General features: G+C 42.9%; 1 protein-coding gene across 1 annotated transcript in view; it reads left to right on the top strand.

The window, feature by feature from the left end:
- The first annotated feature begins 16668 nt into the window (after positions 1-16668).
- Positions 16669-25255, top strand: part of CLVS1 (clavesin 1) — a 93213-nt gene continuing 84626 nt past the window's right edge. The window contains exon 1 of the mRNA XM_054190677.1: positions 16669-17057. Within this exon, the coding sequence (XP_054046652.1) occupies positions 16669-17057 (389 nt within the window). The remainder of the gene's footprint in view (positions 17058-25255) is intronic.

The following is a 25255-nucleotide window of genomic DNA, read 5'->3' as shown; positions in this document are numbered from 1 at the left end:
TCTTACTCCTGGATCATGAAGAGCATCAGCTCTGATATTCACTTTTGTAGGCAGTAAGGCTAAGTTTTGCCATCCTATTCTTTAAAGGCTATGTAATTTATGTACTAGCTATGCAAAACATGACACCTCATAATTTATTTCCCTCCACAAAAGGACATGTAAAGGTTTAGCAAAACAGTGCCGTTATTGTTTAGGCAGAGTAGCACTGACTTTTTGAGTAATTGAACTCAATAGGACCAGGTCCCCATGTGATTTAAATCACAAGTATCTTACTGAAGCCAGTGCTGCCAAATTAAAATGACTAAAGACATGAGTCCAAATCTGCACCCAACTTATACAGCACATCTGGGTCTAAAGTCAACCTTTCCAACACCCAAATGATTAGACTGTCAGAGAGGTACTTGTAGTTTTTTGAATGCTGATTGTTCTTTCCTACCAAGTTACTCTACCTGGATCCACACCAGGAATTTCACAATCCCAAAATAAGTCAGTTATGGGATTAAGACCAGCTCAGAGTTAGGCAAGGGCTGAGGGAGGAAATTCTGGATCGCAGTTCTGAGAGCTCAACTGTACCTGACTTCTGCTGCTGGCATCCAACCCTGTGCTGGATCTCCTCACCAGCTCCCGGAATTCCCATGGAGTTGGGAACATTTCAGCTTCACCCCTCTACATGCTCAAGGCCAAAACTTTGCTCGTGTCCCAGTTACACACTATTCTGACAGTGGCAGAAGTGGTGATTGTATGTGAACTCAGCAAAAGAGTGAACTCTTTCCATCAAGAGTAAAAACGGCAAAAACTGGACCGTTCTCATTAAATAAATCATACGAACAAACCATTTGCATATGTTTTGCATTCTTGGGTATGAATTTTTAAGTATTTTAAAGGTTCAGGAAACCTGGGAGGATTTATAACATGAATCCCTCTGAACTGTGATCTAAGAGTTACTTCTCCCTTAAGAATAACAATTTATTGGGTCTAAGCAGTTTTAGCATTATTATTTTTAATCTACTGGGGTTTTCAATGCAGTTACTTTCAAAGGAAATAAAACCAGATGGTAACTGTAGATTAGGGAAAAAGAATGAGCTCCCAATTAATTATTAAAATTGACTGTTAATTTTAGAAACTCGCAGCAAATTGTTCATAAAAGAAAATTTAAAGATACAGGGACATCCTATATTATGTTATTTTTCAGATTCCCTATTCGCAAGTTGTAAGGAACATTTTAAATATTGGAGAAATCACATTTAAAAAGTAAATGACACCAGATATATACTAAATTACATCAAAGATCTGTTCCCCTCCTTATATATGCACACCATTCACAAATACAAACTGTATAAGACGTTGAAGATCAGTATGTTTTTGTGTAATGTAGATATATATATCTGTGTTTCAGTCTGAAAGAAGAATGAGAGCAGTTTTCCACTTTGGATTTTTTTTAGGATTAAAAATCAATTCCTTACCGTGACTAAAATATTTCAATGGTTTGGGGCTTTGTATGAATGAGAAAGTAACATCAGAGCTGCAAAATTGGGCAAACTAGCTCCTAGCTTCATGACACTGTTTTGGAGTCAAAAACACAGCAGGAGGCTGTGTGTTTAATGTCACTGAGTGAAGACAAGGTGTTTTGCTGCAAAGAGAGTAGATTCAGTAGAAAACATTTATCATACTTAGGCAACGGAGCAGCCATCCACTCTGCCCTTCCATGGCTTCCTTTATAGTTCATGTACATGAATCCTTTCCAAGTTTGTTATTTCACTGCTCTTCATTAAAACAGAGAATCAATATGTGCGATGACAGGGAAGGCCAGCTTAGAATAAATTTAATATCAAAGTTCTACTTTACTTTCAGAAAAGGCTGCATAAAATATCCTCCCCTTTTCAAACTGATCTGTTACCACCACGTGTTCAGTCAGTTCTAATGACTTCAGTGACAAACTGTGATTACAGGCACATTTTTCTCCCCTTAACTCTGCATAATCAACACTGCAAATGAGAAAGGGATGTAGCTCCAGCCTGTGCACATCAGTCAAGGAGCTCCTAATGTTCCAGACACACCTTTATGAAACTGAAGGGTTTATACCTTCAACACTGCTGTTTCTCAGGTCATAACTTCAGTTGAAGTGTAAGGCAAGGGACAATGCAAAGAATGAGAAGACCCAATGCATGCTTTTAGAGTACAGAGTAGACTTTGCAGAAAGTGATGAAGAAGTGGTGAAGTGGTGATGAGAAAGAAACCTAATAATATTTGCAGTGGGATCAATAGAAGGCCTTCCTGTAATATGTCTAGAGACTTGCTTCTACTGTAGCATTGTGTTACATGTCAATCATCCCCTGGATCAGCAGGCACTGGTCACCTAACAGCAACACTAAGGGGAAAAAAACCAACCTCAATTAACAAACCAAATAAAAATATTAAACCCCTAAACATAAAGCACTCGTCAAATCTGGCAACTCATTTGACTGCCTAAGGCAGTTGGTTTATAGAGTCACATTCGTTCCACTTAATATTATTAACAATTCCCAGGGAAGTACTGCATAGTTACAGCAGCTAGTACATTAATCTTTATCATATGTGCAACAGTGGAAGCTTGCAACATGATTAGGAAAACAGTGTGCATATTGTTTTATTTCCAAACTGATCTCTATGCAGAAAATAATGATCTAATAAGACTACTTACTAACTGACTGCTAACTTCCCTGGAGCTAGAAATGCTCTCCCATCAACTGCTGGGACAATTCCTCTTCCGAGAGTTTTGAGCTCTCTGCCTTTGAGCTGTTGCTCCATCTCCTCCAGTCAATGTGATCGGGTCACAGGATGCAAAACCCTTGTATTCCAATTTTTAACATGCTGTGGGTTAAGTTAATGGCTGTGCATGGAAATAATTCTAAAAGCACAAGGCATCTTCCCCACAGATTCCTTTTGCCTTTGCTCATGAATATTGTGGGGTTTCCTCTAAAAGCAAGTGACTCTGCCTGGATGTACACTCTTTCAAATAGAACAAAACTACTGTCTCTTCCTCTTTCAAGGGAAAGCTGAAAGTGCTCCTGTTGTGTTCACATTCGCAAAGTCTACTTTGTATATAAGAATATAAGAGCAGCCAGTACTGGGTCAGATCGAAGGTCCATCTAGCCCAGCGCCTATATCCAGCAGTCATCAACAGTGGATGGCTAAGGCAACGAAGAAGAGCAGGGCAAGGATATAGTCATTCTTTCCCAAACATTACTCCAGCCGTCATCAATTTGTGGAACAGGGACTTCCTGACCCAGAGGTCATGACTTCACGTTTAAAAGCCCTTAATGGATTTTTCTTCCATGGATATGTCCAACAATTTTCTGAAGCCTGAATTCCTATGGAAATGAGTTCTACAGCTTCACTAAATATTTTTTGAAGTATGTCCTTCAGTTTGATTCAAAACTAGCCCCTGGTGGGTTTCATTTCTCCTCCTTGAACAGGAAATGATATAGAGATATTGTTCCAATTTATCTTCCTCATGCTGCTCATAATAATAAGATATTATAAATGATGAAAAAACCACACCACTGATTTATCTACACTTACTCATCTCTTTTTTTCCATGCCGAAGAATCCTACTCTGTTTAGCCATTTCTGACATAGAAGTTGTTCCCTGTCTTTATCATTTGTCACCCGGTTCTTTGCTATATAAGATCCTTCAGTAACTGACACAAGAGAGATGTCCAAAGCAAAGAGACCAAGAGAGTAGGCTGACTTTAATCCACTGCTTGTCCAGAATTATACTCCACAATGTACAGGGGTAGCAGAGGAAGAAATGCACTTTGCTGGTACATTTAATCAGGCTTACTGTATTGATAAGAGCAGCTGAGTGTGAATTTGGTTGCCAAGGCCATTAGGTCACCCAAAGTCTTCCTAGCACAGCTTAGCACACGTCTTACAAGGCTCATTCAGAAAGTGATTTTCAGGATTTAATTTAATGAGAGAAGTTCCCCTCTCCTGTCCTTTTTACAATGCTACCTAAAGCTTACAGATCCCTATAATGAAAGAGAAGTGATAGTTTCCGAAGGAGACAGACGGCCTGTGGAGCTGCTTGTCAAAGGACATTATGGAAGGATGTTCTAAAAATTTGGATGTATACTAGGAGAGACTGTGAAAGTTTGAGGAGGACAAATTCATCCTAAAAACACAGGCACCACATTGCTGGGGAAATCCCTGAACTTAAGATGCTTGGCAGAGGGTCTGGGAGATTGCAAGGGTGAAGCTTGTCCTGTTTTTATATTCTTCATTAGGCGTTTGCTGTGGCTGCTGGTGGTGACAGCACCCTGAGCTAGATGTACCAGTATTGCGACCCAGAAGAACTTCCCTTACAAACCCAGGCTGCCATGTTCATTAAGGCAGCCCATCTATAATACACGGCCCATGAAGATTACCCTTTCTGTGCCTGCTGTAAATGCTGCAGGAGGTTGCGCTTTCCACGAGTTTCGCTGGGAAAGGGGCGATGCGAGAGAAGAGGCGGTGAAGACCATGCCACCAGGCGAAAGCCCGCGCTGCTGAGCTCCCAGTAACCGGCTGTGCTGCTGCTTTCCCGGCTGTCAGCAGCCCGCAGGTCCTTTGTCACCCCTCCCTCGGCGGTGGCGGTGCGCCGAGCCCGCAGGCTGGGAGCGCCGGGATCGCCGGGAGGCAGCCGGGAGGGCGGCAGGAGGGCTTAGGACCCAGGGGGACGGCAGCCGCCGAGTAGAAGGACCCAGGCTTTGGTGCACACGCCTCCTACCAAAAAAAAAAAAAAAAAAAATCATAGCCCCGTGGAGCTGGAGCTCGCTCATTCACAGTTTTCTAGAGAGATCTGAGCCTGAACCTGGGAGCCGGGAGATCTTTCTCACCCACCCAGCTCAACAGCAAGGACACCTACAGGGGGAAAAAAAAAAAAAATCGTCCCACGCAGCCCCCCGCCGCCCCACGGCAGCAGCCTGGCGCTGTGCAGGTATTTGGATTTGTCTTTTCTCGCTTTGCAGCAGGGCGGCTCTCCGCGCTGCCCGGCCCCCCCGCGCCGCCGGGCCCTGGCTGCGGCGTTTCAGCACCGCCGGGCGGACAGCTCCGGCCGCAGCCGCGCCGCGCCGCGGGCAGGGGCCGCTCCCTGCCCGGCCTCCTGCCTGCCCTGCTCCCTGCCTGCCCTGCCTGCTGCCTCCTCCCTGTCCTGCCTGCCTCCTGCCTGCCCTGCTCCCTGCCTGCCCTGCCTGCTGCCTCCTCCCTGTCCTGCCTGCCTCCTGCCTGCCCTGCTCCCTGCCTGCCCTGCCTGCTGCCTCCTCCCTGTCCTGCCTGCCTCCTGCCTGCCCTGCTCCCTGCCTGCCCTGCCTGCCTCCTGCCTGCCCGGCCTCCTGCCTGCCCTGCTCCCTGCCTGCCCTGCCTGCTGCCTCCTCCCTGTCCTGCCTGCCTCCTGCCTGTCCTGCTCCCTGCCTGCCCTGCCTGCTGCCTCCTCCCTGTCCTGCCTGCCTCCTGCCTGCCCTGCCTCCTGCCTGCCCTGCTCCCTGCCTGCCCTGCCTGCCTCCTGCCTGCCCGGCCTCCTGCCTGCCCTGCTCCCTGCCTGCCCTGCCTGCCTCCTGCCTGCCGTGCTCCCCTCCTGCCCTGCCTGACTCCCGCCTGCCCTCCCTCCTGCCTGCCCTGCCTGCCCTCCTACCTGCCCTGCTCCCTGCCTGCCCTGACTGCTGCCTCCTGTCCTGCCCTGCTCCCTGCCTGCCCTGTCTGCCTTGCCTGCTGCCTCCTACCTGCCCTGCTGTCTGCCTGCTCTGCCTGCCCTGTTGTCTGCCTGCCCTGCTTGCCCTGTCTGCCTGCTACCTCCTGCCTTCTCTGCATGCTGCTTCCTGCCTGCCTTGCCTGCCTCCTGCCTGCCCTGCCTGCTCAGCTCCTTGCCTGCCCAGCTCCCTGCCTGCCCAGCTCCTTGCCTGCCCTGCCTTCCCTGCTCCCTGCCTGCTGTCTGCCCAGCTCCCTGCCTGTGCTGCCTGCCCTGCCTGCTGCCTCCTGCCTGCTCTGCCTCCTGCTCCCTGCCTCTTCTGCCTATCCTGCCTCTGTTTCCCTGCCCCCTGACTGCTCTGCTTGCCCTGCCTGCCTCCTTCCCCTGCTCACTCCCTCCCCTCTCTCCATGTCCCCTGCCTCCATTGCTTGCCTCCTCTGCCTGTCCTGACTCCCTGCTCCCTTCCTGCCCTGCTCCCTCCATCCTCTTCCTCTCACCTGGCCTGATCCCTCCCTGCTCCCTTCATCCTCTTCCTCTCACCTGGCCTGATCCCTCCCTGCTTCCTTATCCTGCTCCCTGCCTCCCCTGGCTGCCTCTCCTGCCTGTCCTACCTCACTTCTCTCTGCCTCCTTGCTTCCTTCCCTATCTCCTGTTTGCCCTGCCTCTCTTCCTTACCCTGATCCCTGCCTGTCCTACTTCCCCTGCCTGCCCTGCTTCTCCTCCCTGCCCTGCTTGCCCTACTTCCCTTACCTCCCCTTCCTCCTCTGCTTCCCCTGCCTCTCCTTCCTGCCCTGTTTCCTGCTTCCTGCCTCCTATCTCCCCTGCCTCTTCTGCCTCCAGTCCTCCTTGCCCTGCTTCTCTACCTCCTGTCTTCCTGTTTTCTACCTTCCCTGTCTACTCTCTTCCTTGCCCCAGTCCCTTGTCTCCTTTCCTCCCTGCCCCTGTTTCCCCCCATTCCTCATTTTCTTAACCTCACCTTCTTAACCCCTTCTGTCTTCCCTCTCCACCATGAGCCTCAATCCTTCATGAAAGAGGGCATGAGGGCTGGAAAAATCAGCTCAGCAGCTCAGGAGCTGGACAAAGCAGGGGAAAGAACACAAGTTGCAAGGGAAAGTCAAGATGCAATTTGAAAGCAGGGGAGAAGTGAGGGGGATGAAGAGGAAAGGGTTAAAACGGAGAGTTAAGGGACCAAGTAAGGACTCCAGCCAAGTGCCAACAGATAGGAGCTTGTCAAAGAGCAGCAGATACCTGTTTGCTCCTCAGTAAATTGATACCTGTTTTGACCAGGTATATTCGACCCCAAGGGGGACGAGGGATTAAAGGGAGGAGGGAATGTGCTGGGTCAGTCAAATGTTCTGCTTTCCTAACGGCAAACAATGATGAATTATGTGTGCAGGGAAGAAGTGAGGTGAATTGCGCCTACCCTGTGGATCCTTTGCTGCAGGAAATCAAGAATTAAGTTGTGGTGTCTGCAAACAGTGAGGGTTTTCAGAGAAGGCTTTATATAGAAAATAAACACAAAGCAAATAGCGGTTGGAGAAACCCCATGCATGCTACTGGCCTGAATTTAATTCTGTTTGCATTGATTTAATCCTGGGAGGGTGAGGAAGGTCATAGGAGAAAGGAGGCTTTCCCTTTTCAAAATGCTGATTCCTCAATCTAAACAAGCACCAGTAATAACAAAGTTAAGGAGCAGATGGCTACTCATTGTCCATCACTACACAGTGACTGGATCATATTTGGAAGGAAAAATTAAATTACAGAAAGGCTGCTTTCATGTGCTTTCTGAGTAATCAGATGATAGCATGCATTTTCTCCATTACTAAAAGTTAATGCAATGCCAGCACCTAAAGGACATATTATGTAGCAGTATCTTGCCATGTACTGCATAGCAAAGATAAGAGTTTACTTTCTCATATAATGAAAAGTCAGATGACCTTATAGAGCTTTCCCTGGTTTGCAGTCTGTATCCCAGCTTGAAGTTTATAGGGGCAGTTTGTGTAGTCAGCATAATCAGGTCTGGTATGTATCTGTTATAAAATGCTGCCAATAATTTTAAGAATTCTGTTGGTGCATCCAGCTCTGAAAACTATCGAGTATTTTCTGAAAATTAGACTCTTGCAAGGCATATGCAAAACAATGAATAATATTACAACCTTTGCCAAAAGCCTTCTTACTTTATATCACCATTTTTAACTTAAATTCTGGTGCAGAGATGAGATACTCTTACACTGAGTAGCACTGAGTGCTGCCGAGTAGTAGTGTGAGCAGTGTAATTGAGTTCAGCAACAGAGGAGCTGCAAAATCCACACCATAGCACTGGGTCATAATTCTTTAAACTCCATGTGCTTTGAACACAGAGGTTGTTTCACTGCAACATGTAACAGCAGTCTCCTCATCTTCCAAAAGAGGACTATGCCAGTTAAAATGCAAATCATCAGCCTCACAAAAGGATGGAGAATATTTTCTTCAAACTAAGAGTGTAAACTAATGCAAGTGTTAATTTAAGTGTACAGTTACTAAAGCAATTGTGTTATTGTTTGGCAAGCAAGTATGATTTTCTCTCACAGCCCATTGCTGTGGTGTCTGGCACATACACAAACAAGATATGACAATCGGGTCCTACTGGTAAAAAAAAAAAAATAAAAAAGAAGCAACTTCAGTCTTTTATGGAGTGGGAAGTTCAGTGAACGGAAGTTCAGTGAGCAGAAGTTCACATAGTTTTTGGCAGATGAGTTGTAAGTCCTTTCCCTCTTGAAACTAATGCTGCTCTGAGGATTTAGTTTGAGAATTTCCAAACAGTTTTAGGTATTTGTGTTTGGGGTTTTTTTTCCCCTTCCTCCCTTCCTTCCTTCCTTCCTTCCTTCCTTCCTTCCTTCCTTCCTTCCTTCCTTCCTTCCTTCCTTCCTTCCTTCCTTCCTTCCTTCCTTCCTTCCTTCCTTCCTTCCTTCCTTCCTTCCTTCCTTCCTCTTTTCCTCCCTTCCTCCCTTCCTCCCTCCCTCCCTCCCTCCCTCACTCCCTCCCTTCCTCCCTTCCTCCCTTCCTCCCTTCCTTCCTCGCCCCACTACCACCCCATAGGATGATTGATGCCTTTCTCTGTCTTAATGTATAAAGCAGAATGAAGTCAGCCACTAATAGGGCATCACCATTGCATTTCATATTTTTTTAAAGAAACTTAATTTTAAAAATGTGAAGCAAAAGATCTGTAAAATTAGATAAACTTCATGTAGGACTAAATATCTTGATAATGTATTTTGTTCCTTCTGTATATCTTTGTGCAGGTGTTGGAACACAACTTCTACAGTGCATTTAGGGATTTTCAGGCACCAATATTATGATCCCATGCTATCAGATTTCTGCACTTAATTATCAAGTTTGGGGGTCAGAATTTATGTTTTGCATATTGCTGATAATTTCAGCTGCAAGAAATTTCTATAGTATTGGAGAAAGTGATCGCTTTGTCCAATAGTGGGCAGGATGCTTTTGGCATGGTGACACTTGGAGTAGTTCATGACTGAGATGGAAGTCCCTTGTAGCCTGCTGCTTCTTCGACATGCCACAGGTCAGGCCTTGCATTTTCATAGGGATTTGCAGTTTATCTGTGGCTGTTGAACACTTAAAACTTTAAAACTATGATTTGGGGAAATACTGAAGGAATCTCATTAAGTTCCTGGGTGTTTTAACTTTTTAATTTACAAGTTCTTTAAGTTCTCCTCAGCACGTGGTCCTATTCCTTAATATTCAGGTAGGCAATAAGTTTTGGACATTTCAGGTCAAAAGATAATGAGGAAATTTTTTAATTTTACATCTATTAGACAACCTTGTCAGTGTCTCCTCATGCCGGTCAGCTTGTAGCAACAGCAGGACAAATGCAGGTGGGTGTGGCAGATGTGTCTGCCCTACGTACTGTGCAGAGAGCTACAAAGATCGGTTAAGTTGCTGCCATGTTTTGTGTTGTGCCATGGCTAAATTACCACCACTGGACAGATAGATGTGGCCCGAGGGTAACCTGTAACTGACTTAAGCTGACAATACTGTAATATTAACTGTAATAATAACAAAGACTGTAATATGAGGCGAATAGGAATCTGTGACATATTGTTTTTACTGAACTGAAAGAAATGTTAGTTTTTGTACCTGAGCGAGGAGATTGCATCCTGAGAAAGTGTGAGAAACCATCAAATTCTCCACACAGCTGTTACAGTCACAAATGTTCCCTATTTTCATATTGAAGAGAAGCAACAATTCCCTAGTGAAGGTTTACAGGAGCTCTAGGACTTGCAGGAGAAAGGCTTGCAATATTTAACTCATTTAGGTCAACTGGGAGAATATAATCCCTTAGGGAAGGTCTACAAGGAAGCAGGGGATGTTCATAACAGTCAGGACTGGTGAGACCACACCTGAAGAACTTTATCCAGTTCTGGGCTCCCCAGTACAAGAGAGACATGGACATACTGGAGAAAGTCCAATGAATGACCACAAGGATGATTAAATGACTGGAGCATCCCAGAGAGCTGGGACTGTTCAGCCTGGAGAAGAGCAGGCTCAGGGGTAGCTCATCAATCTGTGCAAATACCTGAAGGGAAGGTGCAAAGAAGATGGAACCAGGCTCTTTTCTGTGGTGCCCAGTGACAGGACCAGGGGCAACGGGCAACCTTCCCTCTGAACATTGGAAAACTCCTTTTCACTGTGAGGGTGACCGAGCACTGACACAGGTTGTCCAGAGAGGTTGTGGAGTCTCCATCCTAGGAGATATTCAAAAACTGTCTGGACATGGTCCTGGGCAACCTGCGCTGGGTCACCCCGCTTGAGCAGGAGGGGTGGACCAGATGACCTCCAATCTCAGCCGTTCTGTGATTCTGTGATAATATAAGCAGCAGTTGGGCTATTGGACTTGAGATGAGAGATAGACCTGTCAGGTTCCCCCAGAGCAGGATTGCTCTTGGCAAAAACATAAAGAAATGGTACACTTTTGGGCTCCTGATTGTGCTTAGGGGGATTACACTGGGGACGCTGGGAAAGCTGCAGTCTACTTCTCCATTTCCTTCTGTGCAACATGGATTGACACTTTTCTCGTGATGCAGAGAATTATGAATAGGAGGGAAAGATTGCCCAGATGTTAACGTGCAAGCTTGAGGCTCAAGCTCAGGAGACATATGGTCTGTTCCCAGCGTTTTGAAATGTGTCCTCTGTGACCTCAGGCAAATCACTCAGGGCTGTACTTCTCCCCAGTGTCTGTGAAAGATGCCAGGATCCAGCAGCCAAGGACGAGAGCCAGTTTTTCTCATCACTCTTTTGAAATTAATTTACGGAGCTGGGGTATGTCCCTTTCTATGTCTGAGCACTCGGTTTGTAGTGCGGGTTCCTCCTAAGGTACCATAAGGTCACAAAGTGCCATAGGAGCCATTCCTGTAAGTACAGCTATAGATTCATCCTCCCCTGCCCTTTTGGAGCAATCCCTGATAAGCAGAACATAGCCCCAAGATGTTTTCCGCAGTTAACATCAAAATATTTTTTAAAAAGCAATTTAATGAGATGACACCCACACTCTGAGATGAAGTCATTCTAGATTACCATTTTCCCTCCCTCCCTGCCCACTCCCTTCTTTTCTGGCATGATTTTAGCAGCTAATATCTGTATGAACGCTAGGAGTTAGGAATTATATAATGAGACAAATCATAACAGTGATTCCTATTAATACCAGGTGAGGATCAAACCCTAGTGCATTCCTTGTTTGAAAGCTGCGGTAACGAAATTTCACATGGCATATAGCTTTGGACTGAATGGAAACCACTCGGTAGACAGAGGCAACTAAAAACTTTCTGGAACGGAAGTGGATGGGGATGTGCCAAATGGACACGAGGACAATGTTTCAAGAGGCAAATGGTGTTGCAGGGACAGCTAAGCGGGCAGGAACAAAATGATCCAGACAAGCGTTGTCATCACTGAGAGCAGGTTTTGGCCAATTTTCCAGGGGATGTAAAGCAAATAGGGATTGAATGCTGATCCAGAAGCTGTCATTGAAAAGAGAGCAGTAAAGCACGTTAAGATCTTTGGATGGAAATTGCTATACATACTTCCTTAAGATATTATTTTTATTTTAGTTAATTATTAAGTATTGCTATAAATTTTATTATTAATTAGATCTTATTTTTGAGGGTCAGTCAAGAATATAAACTGTTTGCCTGAAGGTCCCTTCCAACCCAGGCAATTCTATGATTCTTCATTTTCAGTATTTTACCCATCCTAAAGCCACTCTCTGTCCCTTGTCATTCTCTTGTTGGGAGTGAAAATGAATAAGCTGAAATGGCATGTGACACCACAATTTTGGTGGACATTTCCCTTTTTTTTCCATATTAATATGTTGTGTTTCAAACCTCTGTTAATTATTTTTCCTTGTTTAAAGCTGGGTTTTGTTCCTTTGGAGGAATGATTTATTGTAAGTGGCTGTGAAAAGACATTAGGAGAGCAAATAGTCCTTTGGGAACAAAGAGTCACAACACAGAAAAACAGCTGTTGAGACTATAACAAAGAGTCTAGTGTGCCAACATGCAGTGATAATATTCAAGATAGGGAAAAAAAAGGCCTGCGTCTTCATTTGGGAAAAAAAAAAAAAAGGCAGAACAAAGATGTAAACATCTGAAAAATTGGCAGATGGATCAGAGTTGTACAGAACACCAGAAGAGAAGAAGAAATTGCCATGTGTGGGAGGGGGTGAAAATGGAGAAAGTGCTTCTGTTATACCTTTGGGAATCAGAATAAATCAGCACCATTTGAGAAAGCACAATGACAATTAAACTAGGTAGCTATGGAGCATTAAATTTATTGTCAGGGTAAGCAGTGGGAGAACCAAATCATCCACTGATGTCAATGAAGTCAATGGTGCTAACCCCGTGATTTGTGTTATGATTCAGATAGAGACAACATTGTTCATACATATTTTGGATTATTTTGCAATATATAACTTTACGCCAATAAAGTATTTTAGTGCAAAGTCTGTTCCAGCTGATAATCAGGTAATCTATAGAGACCCTCCTGTAAACTGTAACCCATGGCTATAGCTCAGATAACTATCAGAAAACTCTGAAATGCCCTTAAAAATATATCTTTTGTTAGACTGAGTATTTGTAAGTTGCTTTTTGGCAACAACATCTGACAAGAGAGGACAGTATCTCCCTCACCTTGGGATCATCCTGGGCATGAAGGGTGCTAATCCATTTAAATAAGGTAAAAACAGTATGAAACTTTAATAAGTAGCATAATTTTTGAGAATAAATGCTTGGGGATCCTATAAGAAAATCTGAAGGGCCAGGTTTTGTCTTCTTGGTGTAACCCTGTTTTCTTCTGGATTAGACTGCAGTTGACCCTTAATGAATTTGCCATATTTCCAAAGAAGCATCTTGGTGGAGATGGGAGTTAGAACAGTGAGGCCAACAGGACTAGGGAAGTGGTTTTTCCCCTGTACTTGGCACTGGTGAGGCCGCACCGTGAATACTGTGTTCGGTTTTGGGCCCCTCACTACAAGAAAGACATTAAGGTGCTGAAGCATGTCCAGAGAAGGGCAACAAAGCTGGCGAGGAGTCTAGAGAACAAGTCCTATGAGGATGAGCTGAGGGAACTGGGGTGGTTTAGCCTGGAGAAGAGGAGGCTGAGGGGGGACCTTATTGCCCTCTACAACTCAACACGTGAAAGGAAGTTGTAGCGAGGTGGCTGTTGATCTCTTCACCTAAGTAACAAACAATAGGACAAGAAGAAACAGCCTCAAGTTGCGCCAGGGTAGGTTTAGGATGAATATTAGCAAAAATGTCTTCACTGAAAGGGCTTTCAAGCATTGGAAGAGGCTGCCCAGGGAAGTGGTTGAGGTACCATCCCTGGAGGTATTTAAAAGAAGTGTATATGTTGTGCTTAGGGACATGGTTTGGTGGTGGACTTGGCAGTGCTAGATTAGTGGTTGGACTTGATGATCTTAAAGGTCTTTTACAACCTAAATGATTCTATGATTCCATGACTCTAAAAGGAGCAGAGGAAGGGACAGTGATACTCCCATAAACTCTCAGAAAATGGATGAACCCACTGGGGGGCCACAGCTAACTGCCACAAGTCCTTGGACCTGTTAGAATGGGTCCAGGGGAGGGCCACAAAAAAGGTCAGGGGGCTGAAACACCTCTCCTATGAAGAAAGGCTGGGAGAGTTGGTGTTGTTCAGCCTGGAGAAGAGAAGGCTTCAGGGAGACCTTATTGCAGCCTTTCAGTACTTAGAGGGGGCTTATAAGAAAAAAAGAGAGCTTTTGCCAGGGTCTGTAGTGACAGGACATGGGCTAACGCTTGGATATAAAGATGAAATTTTTTACTCTGAGGGTGGTGAGACATTGGAACGGGTCGCCAAGAGAAGTTGTGGATGCCACATCCCTGGAAGTGTTCAAGGTCAGGCTGGATGGGGCTCTGAGCAACCTGATCCAGTGAAAGATGCCTTACGTATTGCAGGGGGTTTGGTCTAGATGACCTTTAAAGGTCCCTTCCAACCCAAACCATCCTATGATTCTATGATTCTAAAATTCTAAGTCACAGAAGTTCTAAAGGTGTTTGAATTCATACTGAGCCCTGAACCAGATATGATGCAGACCTTAGATAAGCTCCTTGCTTCCACCCCTCTGCTGACCACCCTCAAGCACAATCAGCCTCCTTATGACTTGCTGTTAAAACTAGGAGAGAACCAATCCTTACACTACACTCCCCCAATGATCGTGCCACACTTAAATAAACCAAGTTCCCCTAACTAGTTCATGGAGGCAATTGTAACTAAAAACATGATTTATGCAAGAAAATGTTAATGCCACCATTAATTTGAGATCTTAAGCACAAAATATTGGCCTGATTTTCCCATGGCCTACATCAGTTTTACATTAGTGGAATTCAGTTGATACCATCAGATTCTCCTAATTTGGTCTAATAGAGGTGAGAAGAGAGCAAATAACTGTTACTTTATGTGTTCACCTTTAATACAACTCTAATTTCTTTAAGAATTTAACAACTTGCACCCATAGGTTGCCCCCTCAAAACTTCAGGGCTTGCTTTTCTGGAGTCATTTGCACTCCATAGTGACTTGTCAAAGGCAGCCAGCCTTCTTTCCTCCCAGGTTTGCCTTTTCCCAAGTTTTCCCAGGCTGATGAATAACCAGTTACTCTGCCCTGCAGGTAGCTCTTTGTAACTCCAGCTCCACAGTGAATACAGAAAGAGACTGCTGAACAAACTCTCCTCTGTATTACCCACAGACAAGTCTAATGCACATTGCTGTTGAATTAAAAGCTTATATCCTGCCACAAATGTCCTTTAAGCAAATATGCAGAAAACGTCTGTATTCAAATTTAGGGATCTCATCTCGGGGCTGCAGCTGTGGCATCTAAAATGTAGTTTTTATCAATGACATGCAAGCTTGAAAAACAGGGAACTTGGGCATCCCTTGTGTTGGTTGGCTTCCAGGTCCTGCAATGTAACTTTGAGCAGCTCCTGGATGAAGAAATGCTCTGGCTACTGCTCTCCCCTTTGTTTGATATGAGAACGCTGAACCCAGGGGAGCGGCTGAGTGAAATGGTTGTTTTGCTATAAATAATTCATAACTTTCCAAACAGCTTTCTCCAAATACAATAATGTATGTCTTTCACTGAGGGATTCTCTTTTAATTTTTAAAACCAATTTTTTGTTTTCAGAAATTAGAGAGAGAGATCAGTTTAGCAGTGGGGTTTTATGTTTGCTTGTCTGTTTTTTTGATGGCTGAAAAATTGGATGGATCTTGATCTTTCCTCACACACATTTCACATTGGAACAGACCTTGATCTTTTTTCACACAAGTGTAACTACACAGACTTCGATGACAGCCTCTTGCTAATTATGTCACTGAAATGTAAGAGATTCACTGTACCATTTTGCTCATACATAACAGCTTAAGCAGCTTTTCTTCTAATACTTGTAAAAACAAATTCTAGGTAAAGTACAGGAATGAAAATGAAATTCAGAACTAGGTATTCAGGAAAGATACTGAAAAAAGAATTTGGAATAAAATACATCTCTTTTCAACTAAAACACCAACCCTGTCAGATTAGATTCGTCAAACGCTTTATTCATGGGAAGTTTCCCATGAAGATGTATTAAATCTCAATGGGAAATATTTTCAGTGAGGTTTTACCAAGTAGAAAATACCCCTGATGTCGGTAGAGTTTGGTTTTTTTAAAAATCTGTTTTACTATTAGATAGGAGGCTAATTCAGGGGAAGCTACAAGCTGATAGTAAGGGTGATAAAACCAAATCAACAGTTGTTATACTTAATATGATAAATGTAAATATGCATACTTAGGAAGCTGAAATGTAGCTTGTGTTAGGAGTGGAAAAAAATTACTATTATTTTTGCTTTTGTCATTCTGGGCTTGGAGTTATGGGATGCTGTAACCCCCACACTTTTGTAAGAAAATTTTGCAAAATATATTCTAATAATACGCTGATACAGCTTAGTATTAATTATCAGTTAATAAGATTGCCTTCCTGAAAGCTTGAATATATACATTCAAGAAGTCAGTGACTGCCTTATCTCAAATGCACCCATTCTGAAATTATTTGACTGGTATCCTCTTACATATGAAGCACACAAAGCAATTTTATTGGTATATAAAGTTCAGAAAAGCATTCCTGTAGGCTTTATATATGTATTTAATCTTTCTTTTATATATTTGCTTTTTCTTTTAGTAAGTTATGGAATAAACAACACTTTCCTTTGGATGGATTATTCTACATGTGAACTGCCTGTTACTCTTTCTGCAAGAATAAGAAAAGCCCTTCGCTTTCATTTGTTAAATATCAGCTCGATGGCAAAAAGCTTCTGAATGGCTCACGCTCACATCAATTGAATGGGATCAGCACTTCTCCCACTAAAACATCTGAAGTTAAGAATTTGGAAAACGGTGTTTTGCAGAGATGACCCACTTACAGGCTGGACTTAGTCCAGAGACTATAGAGAAAGCCCGTCTGGAACTGAATGAAAACCCAGACATTTTGCATCAGGATATCCAGCAAGTCAGGGACATGATCATCACAAGGCCTGACATTGGGTTTTTACGTACAGATGATGCCTTCATCTTGAGATTTCTCCGAGCCAGAAAGTTTCACCAAACTGAGGCCTTCAGACTGCTGGCTCAGTACTTCCAGTATCGCCAATTAAATCTGGATATGTTTAAAAACTTCAAGGCTGATGATCCAGGAATCAAACGAGCTCTGACAGATGGGTTCCCGGGAGTACTGGAAAATCGGGACCACTGTGGCAGGAAGATTCTTCTGCTTTTTGCAGCCAACTGGGATCAGAGTAGGTAAATGTAGATAGTGTCCTTATATTTTTACATACACTCACACTCAACTTGTAATGGAATATATGTGCCCATACTTGAAGCAGCAAGGCCATTTTCAGTAAAATATTTTGTAACCATGAGTCCATTTCACTAAAAATTTCATTTGATTTGATCACCTCTCATTCTTCAGACATAATACCAATGAGAGATAAAGGTATACGGAATCATAGAATTTGGGTTGCACGGGACCTTAAAGATTATGTAGTTCTAGATGGCATGGGCAGGGACACCTACCACTAGACCTGGTTACTCAAAGACCCATCTAGTCTAATCTTGAACACTTTGAGGCATGGGGCATCCACAACTCCTCTGAGCAACCTGTTCCAGTGCCTCACCACCCTCACAGTAAAGAATTTCTTCGTAATATCTAATCTAAATCTACCTTCTTTCAGTTTAAAACCATAACCCCTCGTCCTATCACTACACTCCCTGATGAAGAGCCCCTCCCCATCTTTCCTGTAGGCCCCCGTTAGTTACTGGAAGGCTGCTATAAGGTCTCCCTGGAGCCTTCTCTTCTCCAGGCTGAACAACCCCAACTCTCTCAGCCAGTCTTCAGCGGAGAGGGGCTCCAGCCTTCTGATAATCTTCATGGCCCTCCTCTGGGCTTGGTCCAACAGGTCCATGTCGTTCTCATGTTGGGGGCCCCAGAGCTGGCTGCAGTACTCCAGGTAGGGTCTCATGAGGGCAGAGTAGAGGGGCAGAGTCACCTCCCTTGACCATATGGAGATTCTTGTAGCTCTTCTGGTACAGAAGGAACTGACCATATTTACTCTGTCTCCAGACTTCTTAACAGATCTTTTTTTTTGTTTTAACCATTTCACAAATTACAGCCTGTTTTATGAGATTTCCACATACTGCATTGTAATTTCTACACACTCTAGTTACTGTATGCTTGTTAGTCTGATAACTGTGAGATTCATGCAAAGCGTATTTTCTGCTCAGGTCATTTCTTTACAGCATAGTATGAACAAAGATATCTCCCAGCCATTATTATAAAATGATGTCCTTAAATGTTAATGTGATTAGTCAGCTTTCACTACCTATTTGAAGTGATACAGAGAAAAGAGGTTAGTCCAGGAATATCATGTTCACATTGTCCTCTTCGTCAGAAGTAATTCCATGCCATTTTCCCTGCCTTCACAGTGAGATGGAGAAATGTAATCAGCTGTAGGATTGCCATGTGTTCTGCAGATTTTGACAAAAATTAGACCAAAGAACACAATTCAGATTCAGGTTTTGAATATCATAAATTCTGACGAGTTCTGGGTAGGATTTTGTCCCGGCACTGTCTAAAGATGTCCATGGAAGTGTCTCATCCTTAGGAGCCAATAGATTGGAGCTTTGAATTTATGTTATAGAAATTATTAGAGAACAAAACACATATGCCTGCAATTTTTCATGTTAGTTGTTTTCTGGGAAGACCTTTCGTCTCCATGTGAAAACAGAGTTCAGAAGTGTTTCTAATTTTCCTTTGCATGTACAGATACGGTGAATAAATGTGTAGAAAAAGTTACAGAAATGTAACTTTACATATACAAAAGTATTCAGTGCAATCCAGAACTGAAGACAGTGATAAAAGTCCTACTGACTACAAAGGGGCCAGTAGTTTCTCTCCTGCCTTTCTTCCAACCACAAAACCCTTCCCTTAGCAATTGGCCTGGAAAGAAAAGATAAATGAACAGGTATCTTGAATTAATAGAAAGTATCAGCTTTAGAGGACAGAAGCACCGTGGCTCTGCTGGTTGCATTAAGGGATTTAGGTATTATACAGAGCCAGCTTTGGGTTTCTGATCCCTCAACAAAACGAATCCTTGTGATTAACCTCGTACATCAGGTCTTGCTCTGGGAAAGCTGAGAGTGCTGCTGTCTAAGGATCCTGCACTGAAATTTTGACAGAACATTGATTCCTGTCAGGTTTTTGCTCAGATTTTCTGCAAATCCTTTGATATTCATCCATGTGTATGTGTCTATGTGTCTATGGGCAAAACCTAAAGTGATCCTGCATGCAAGATACCTTGTTTTTGAAAATGTAATTTTAACCTTCAAAGAAGAAAGGCTGAGACTAAAAGGATAGGATATAATTTCCCAAGACTCCTCAGTGAAATTAAAAATTTTACCTCTCTTCAGCCACTGACGCTCAACACACCTCTATGAATTAAAATGGCGAGAAGTATCATTTCCATGGGCTTTTGTAGCACTGCAAGTGCTGCAGGGATCTAGGACAGGATTTAGGCTGTAAGTAAATAGAGGGTTGACCTCCTCCTTTTTTACTGTCTAAATCAACAAGAGCAAAAGCTGTTAAGGAACAGGAAATGGTGAGTGCAGTGTCCTGTTAAGCAGAGATGAAGCAGGTTATTGACCTGAAGCAATATATATTCATATATATTTCACCAAAAAACCCCCAAACAAACAGGTGTTGTCTATACCTTACAAACATGTACCTTGGGCAACCTTTCTATAGACATATCTTCAGTGATGGCAAGGTGTTTAGAAGCTTATGCTTCATCTGAATGCTCATGCAATCAATTCGTACGATGCTGTAATGCTGATATGGAAGAGTAAGAGCTCAGCCTTCAGCATGCCTTTCCTAACTTTAATCTCATTTGCAGCTGGCTGTGTCTTCTCTTTCTTTACCATTAAATCATAATGATAAGGGGCCATTTGTAAATAAATCATAATTTATAAAGGATCATTTAAAGTGAGCATGTAATCCATATACTGATTTTCAGTCCAGACATTCTTACCATTTATACTCCTGGCAGTATAGTGGCTGTATGGATCACATGTGAAGGAAGGAGAAGCAGACACATAACTTTTTGATCTTACAAATACATTGATTTTTAAAAGGGAATGTCATTATTTGTGTAATCTGGCTGCTTGGACAAATCAGATCCAAGATATTCTTAAGGGATCCCCTGTATCGAAGATAAAACTTCTACGTGACCTTTTAGAAACATTTGTAATTTTCGCTTCAGGAATGTAATTGATAGATGTAACATCTCCAGAAAACTAGGTTTTCATTTCCAGTCTCAATGTTTCAAGCTTCAGCTTCCAGCTGCTGGATTGTGTTAGTTTAAAGGGACCACAAAAATACGATAGTTTCTTATGTTTGTACTTTTGTGTCCTGACCACATCATCTTTTAACTTACTTTTGAGTTCAGTGGGGATGTGGCAGTGTAGGGTGAGTTACCACCAGGCAACAAGAAGTTAGTAAACTAGTTAGTCTACAACAGTGGTTCTTGTGTCCACTTCTAACCGTGGTGAATGCAAAACAGCTAGCCCTCTTTTTCTTGAGGGCAAAATAACCTTGTGTTGTCCACAGGGTAAAGAACATACTTGTGGGCAGCCAGCACAGCAAAGATAATGTTCTTCAAAGTATTGGACTAGCTTACTGTCTTGCAATATATTTATGCTATTAAAGATTAAATAGATTGAAGCTCTTTACTCTCAGAATTAGGAAGATTTTTGAGATTGCTAATGCCATTTATCATTCTTTTCTGGACCTTTCCTATCTTTTTAGCGTGTGTGTGTGTGCAGATGCTAATGTGCAGATGGCTGAACCGAATACAAACTCGCACTAATAAACCATCATGTGGTAACACCATGTCTTCTGCTCAATAGTTCCCTCCTTTTAGATATAAGATTGTCACTGTTTTCTTGGGTACTCTCACATTTTGAGCTCATGTTCAGCTCAAATCTGCTTCCAAGTCACTGTTTCCTAAAATACAAACACCACTGATAAATGTGTCATACATTCTCATCCATAATGTGGGCACAGTCTAGCATGTGATTCACGCTCTTCTGCAGAGCTAAACCTGTCCTCCTCGTCAATTATCATTGCATGGGTTTTGTGACATCTGCAAAGTTCACAGGCAAGAATTTTAGTTTTGCTTCTGCATTGTTGAAAAAGATGGCGAATATTGTTTTGACCAAAACCTTCTCGATCACTAAGAAAAAAACACAGGGAACGATAATTCTTATCTCCAAATCACTATCTGAAATCTGCCATGGTGCCACGCTTTCATTCATTTAGCATGCATTGGTTCAATTTTGCTCTATTTTTAGACAGGTTTCTTCAAGATAATGTCATCACTTTCTCTCTGGGTCCTGCACAGTATATTTTGGTTCTGTTAGTTAATGTTAATCCCATATGATACAGAACAGAAAACTTCAGAGGTATTGAATAAATGAAAATGAGCAGATGGATAGAAAAGAAAGAGATCAGGTTAGTTCCACACTGAGGGAGAGGAAAAACGTTGAGCCATATTACTGTACACTAGACAATCCACACAGGGGAGGGCCATCATTCATTTTGATCACAGCTCAGTCCTCAAAGGTGCAGAATAATCCAAATACTAGGTGTGAACTCACACTTGTATGTGGATGAACCCACAAAAGCTTCACTTTGTAAGCTCAGTGCTTACAAAGCACCTTTTTTTTAAAAGGAAGTTGTGGAGTAATATCGACACGTTAAACTGATCTTGTCAGGAACCTGTTTGACAAAATAATTTGCATCATAAAAAATCCTGGTTTGTAAAACAAATACATGCATACATACAAACGTACAGTTTTGATGAGACCTGAACCAGGATTTCACATAAAACCAAATATACCACGTGCTGGTTTACGAATACTCTTTCTCACATTTTCTCATTGCATCAGTCTCATTAAACCTAAGTCCTCACTCTTCTGATGCACCTCTAGTGAAGCTTTTAAAGAAGTCAGATAAGAGTGCCATTTCAGCTGTTGGATTGAGGAAAGTGTCCACTAACTACCACAGCTGTTCCTAGGTCTGCTACTGCCTTCTAATATATCCTGCTCCTACACCGGGGAGATGGGGAGTTTAGGCGAACAAGTAATTCAGCAGGAGGTATTCATTAATCTCCCAAGTAAAGGTATTTCCTTCAAGGTTGTTCAGCCAGAGTGAAATTTATTTCTGTGTAGAAAGCCAGCACAAGGACTATTTCTAATCATGATCATCTGTGAATAGGGTCTTGGGCTAGGGAGGCAGAAGGTTGACTGTTGTCTTTTGCAGAAAAATAGTAATTAATTTCTGTCCTCACGTCTGGACTGTTGTGTCTTAGAAGCTGCCACATTTTTCCAAAAATTCTGTAAGTCAGACAGAAGGAAATGATGCTTTATTTACAACATACATTCCCAAGTCAGCTGCTAGCCATAAATTCTCTTTTATTAACCAAGGAGCCTCAAATGTCAGGTACTTACCATTCTGTAGGAAAGTGTATTGAGACAGGGTAAAGGGCAAGGAAATACTCTGACATTATGGTAAATCGACAGCTCTAAATATTTTAAAGGATCACGATAGAAAAAATGATGTCCTTTCTGAGAATGCTCATAGTGGTGTAATTACAAGGATATTATCATCAGCAGATCCTGCTGGTATAAATGAATATGTCTCAAATGCTGATTATTCCAATATATTTCAAGGATAATCTCAGAAGCTTAATAGAATATGAAGGAATAAACATCTGTTGAGACTGATTTATAGTCACAGGCAAACTGTGGCAATAACTCAGCCTCATAGGTGTTTATTATAAGAGATTACAGCTGAAATACGGCCAGCCCTAACACGCGAATGATTTTTACACAGCAGGTCTTGGGGTTTTGTTAAGAGATAGTGCTTCTGTGTTGGGAGATGCTTACAGTAATGCAGATTGAGGCTGTGGTTCAAGTGTTGCATTGACCAATAAATAGCCTAAGAGCACACTGTATTAAAAAATAATTTGCATTACATTATTACATTACTAAGGTAGTCTGAAATAGTAACAGAATTCAGGGTTGTAGAGGAAGGAAGCGTAGCATAAGCAGAATACTCATTTCAGGGAGTAACAGATGTGCAAATTAAATGTTGGACAAAGAAGATGAAAAGGACCTCGGTCTTGAAATGTTTTAATTTGCTTGGAGGTGGCAACTTAATTCAGTTAGTAGCATTTAATATGGAAGTCATGTTTGGGAAGGCAGTTGTAGTCCATATGAATGACAGAAGGATGACATACACAAATGACAGTCCTGGATAGGCCTGAGAAGGGAATCCAAGAAGAGAGAGAAAATGTCTGAAAAAGAGAAAGAAAAACAACAGCTGGGAAAGTTATGAAGCATATGCTGAAGAACAAGATAAGCCTAACTGAAGGGGGAAAAAAAATAATAAATCAGTGCTGGGGAGGGAGGAGGGCAATCAAACCCATAGTGAGAGGGAAGAGAAGGTGAGTGGATGGTGTCGGGCTGAGGGCTGACTGAAGAGCTGTGAAGGACATTGCCAGTGGGTGAGACAGACAATTGCTGGAACTGGCCTGTGGGATAACAAAGGGAAATGAAGGTCAGGCTGGAAAGTGGGTCTGTGCCACCTCTCTCCTGTGGAGAGAAGAAACCAAATCTAATCCCCAAGCTTTATAAACCAGAGAGAAGGACAGTCAATTAAGAAAAATACACAGAGTCAAACACACGTACGTACACAACAAACACATAGACACACATGCACACCAGCCCCCCTTCCTTCTCAGAGTGTCTCAGAAGACCCAAATTTTGTATGAGGGTTTATGTCTGGGTGGCAGAAAATAGAAATTGGATGCAGTTGTGATAGCCCTTGTTCCTAGTCCCTAGAAAATGACTATGGGCTGTGTATGTCATCCTCGCATCTGGGTTCTGCAAAAGAACATTACAACAGAGCTATATCAACAGGATAGTACGGAGCCAAACAATACGACATCCCACTTGGCTCTTTGTCCCTTTGACCCTTGGGAACAGCTGGTAACCATGAATGCATACTTTTATAAACAGGAGTGTTTTGAGGTGACACTTTGTAAGAAGAGATCAGAATATGTTTTTTTGGCCAGAGCTTTTCCTGAATCAAGTTTTCTAATATATGATATATATATGATATTCTGATCAGTTTCTAACTTGCCAATCTAATCAAAAGCAGTTAGGGCAAATTCACTCATTGCAGCAGGAAGACTGCAAAGAGTCAGGGGAGGAAAAAAACTTAATTCTCTGACTAGCTATTTAACAGGCTACATGCAGTAGAAGCATCAGAAAAGGGTGGAGATATTGAGCTGGAATCCTTAAACACATTTGAAGTTTTAAAATTCTAATACTTTCTTGGTACGTTATTTCCCGAGGCCATGATTTGTTTTAGACTCTTTCCTCTGAACTCTGAGCCTCTGTATCAATTGAATTTTACGTAAAAATAGTTGCTTTTTTTCACCACACCCTGGTGGGTGCTAAGCCTCCCCTGCTTCCAGCATCCTCAGAGCAGCATGAGGGATGCTTAGGAAGTGGTGCCATTAGCAGGCTGGGTGATCCCAGAGAAATTACAGTGGACAGCATGAATTCGGTTGGGATGCACATGGTGCGGGGGGTGCTGAGCTCCATGAAATGGCTGAACAGCACGCTGGGGTAAATTATACCCAGCCACCACCATCACCCTGCCCCAGGGTGCTTGCCTGCTGTGGTGAGGCTGGAGGACGAGGGAGACAGCTCCCCTGGTTGCACTGGTGAGAATGCCCCGACCATCTGTCTCTGGGATGCTCTTGACAGTGTGACAAAAGAAGTGGTACAAGCACCTGTCTGCTACAGGCACCTAAACGCTTAGCACAGCAGACAGAGGTGGAGGCCAGGGGAAAGGATGGAGGAATAAAGAGACTCCAATAAACCAACCTAACAATTGAATTGTTAAAGCTCTTCTGTACAAGATATTTCGCTTCTTTTGATATGGGTAAGCCAATAAAACGTGTGGAGCAGCATAATTAATATGCCATGACTGGAAACTTGATTCCCAAAGAGAAGAAAATGGAGTCGCTCCTTGAGGAAGAGAAAATTTTTGTCTTAAATTCTGATTGCACTCTCACAGTTTTTATTTTTAATAATTGCAGGCACCGCAGGGGCAGTAAAAAGGAACTATCCCTTGTTCCCAGACCATGATAATCCCAGCTCTGGAAACCTCCTGGAGGGTCCATTTGTAGCAGGGAACAGAGGGTGAAGCCAACCAGTTAGCCTCCTGCTGGAACTATTTCCTATGTAACTGCCTATTTGCTGCTCATGCTGAGCAAGCTTGCATCAGTAAACAGTAATTTTTAAGGGAAAGGTAATATGCAAATATCTTCATTGGTGCTTTTTCTTTATGGAAAGATGGTATCACAAGTATG

This window comes from Rissa tridactyla, chromosome 2 (assembly GCF_028500815.1).
Source record: "Rissa tridactyla isolate bRisTri1 chromosome 2, bRisTri1.patW.cur.20221130, whole genome shotgun sequence".
Taxonomy (NCBI): Eukaryota; Metazoa; Chordata; class Aves; order Charadriiformes; family Laridae; genus Rissa; species Rissa tridactyla.
This window is presented reverse-complemented; position numbering and strand designations above follow the sequence as displayed.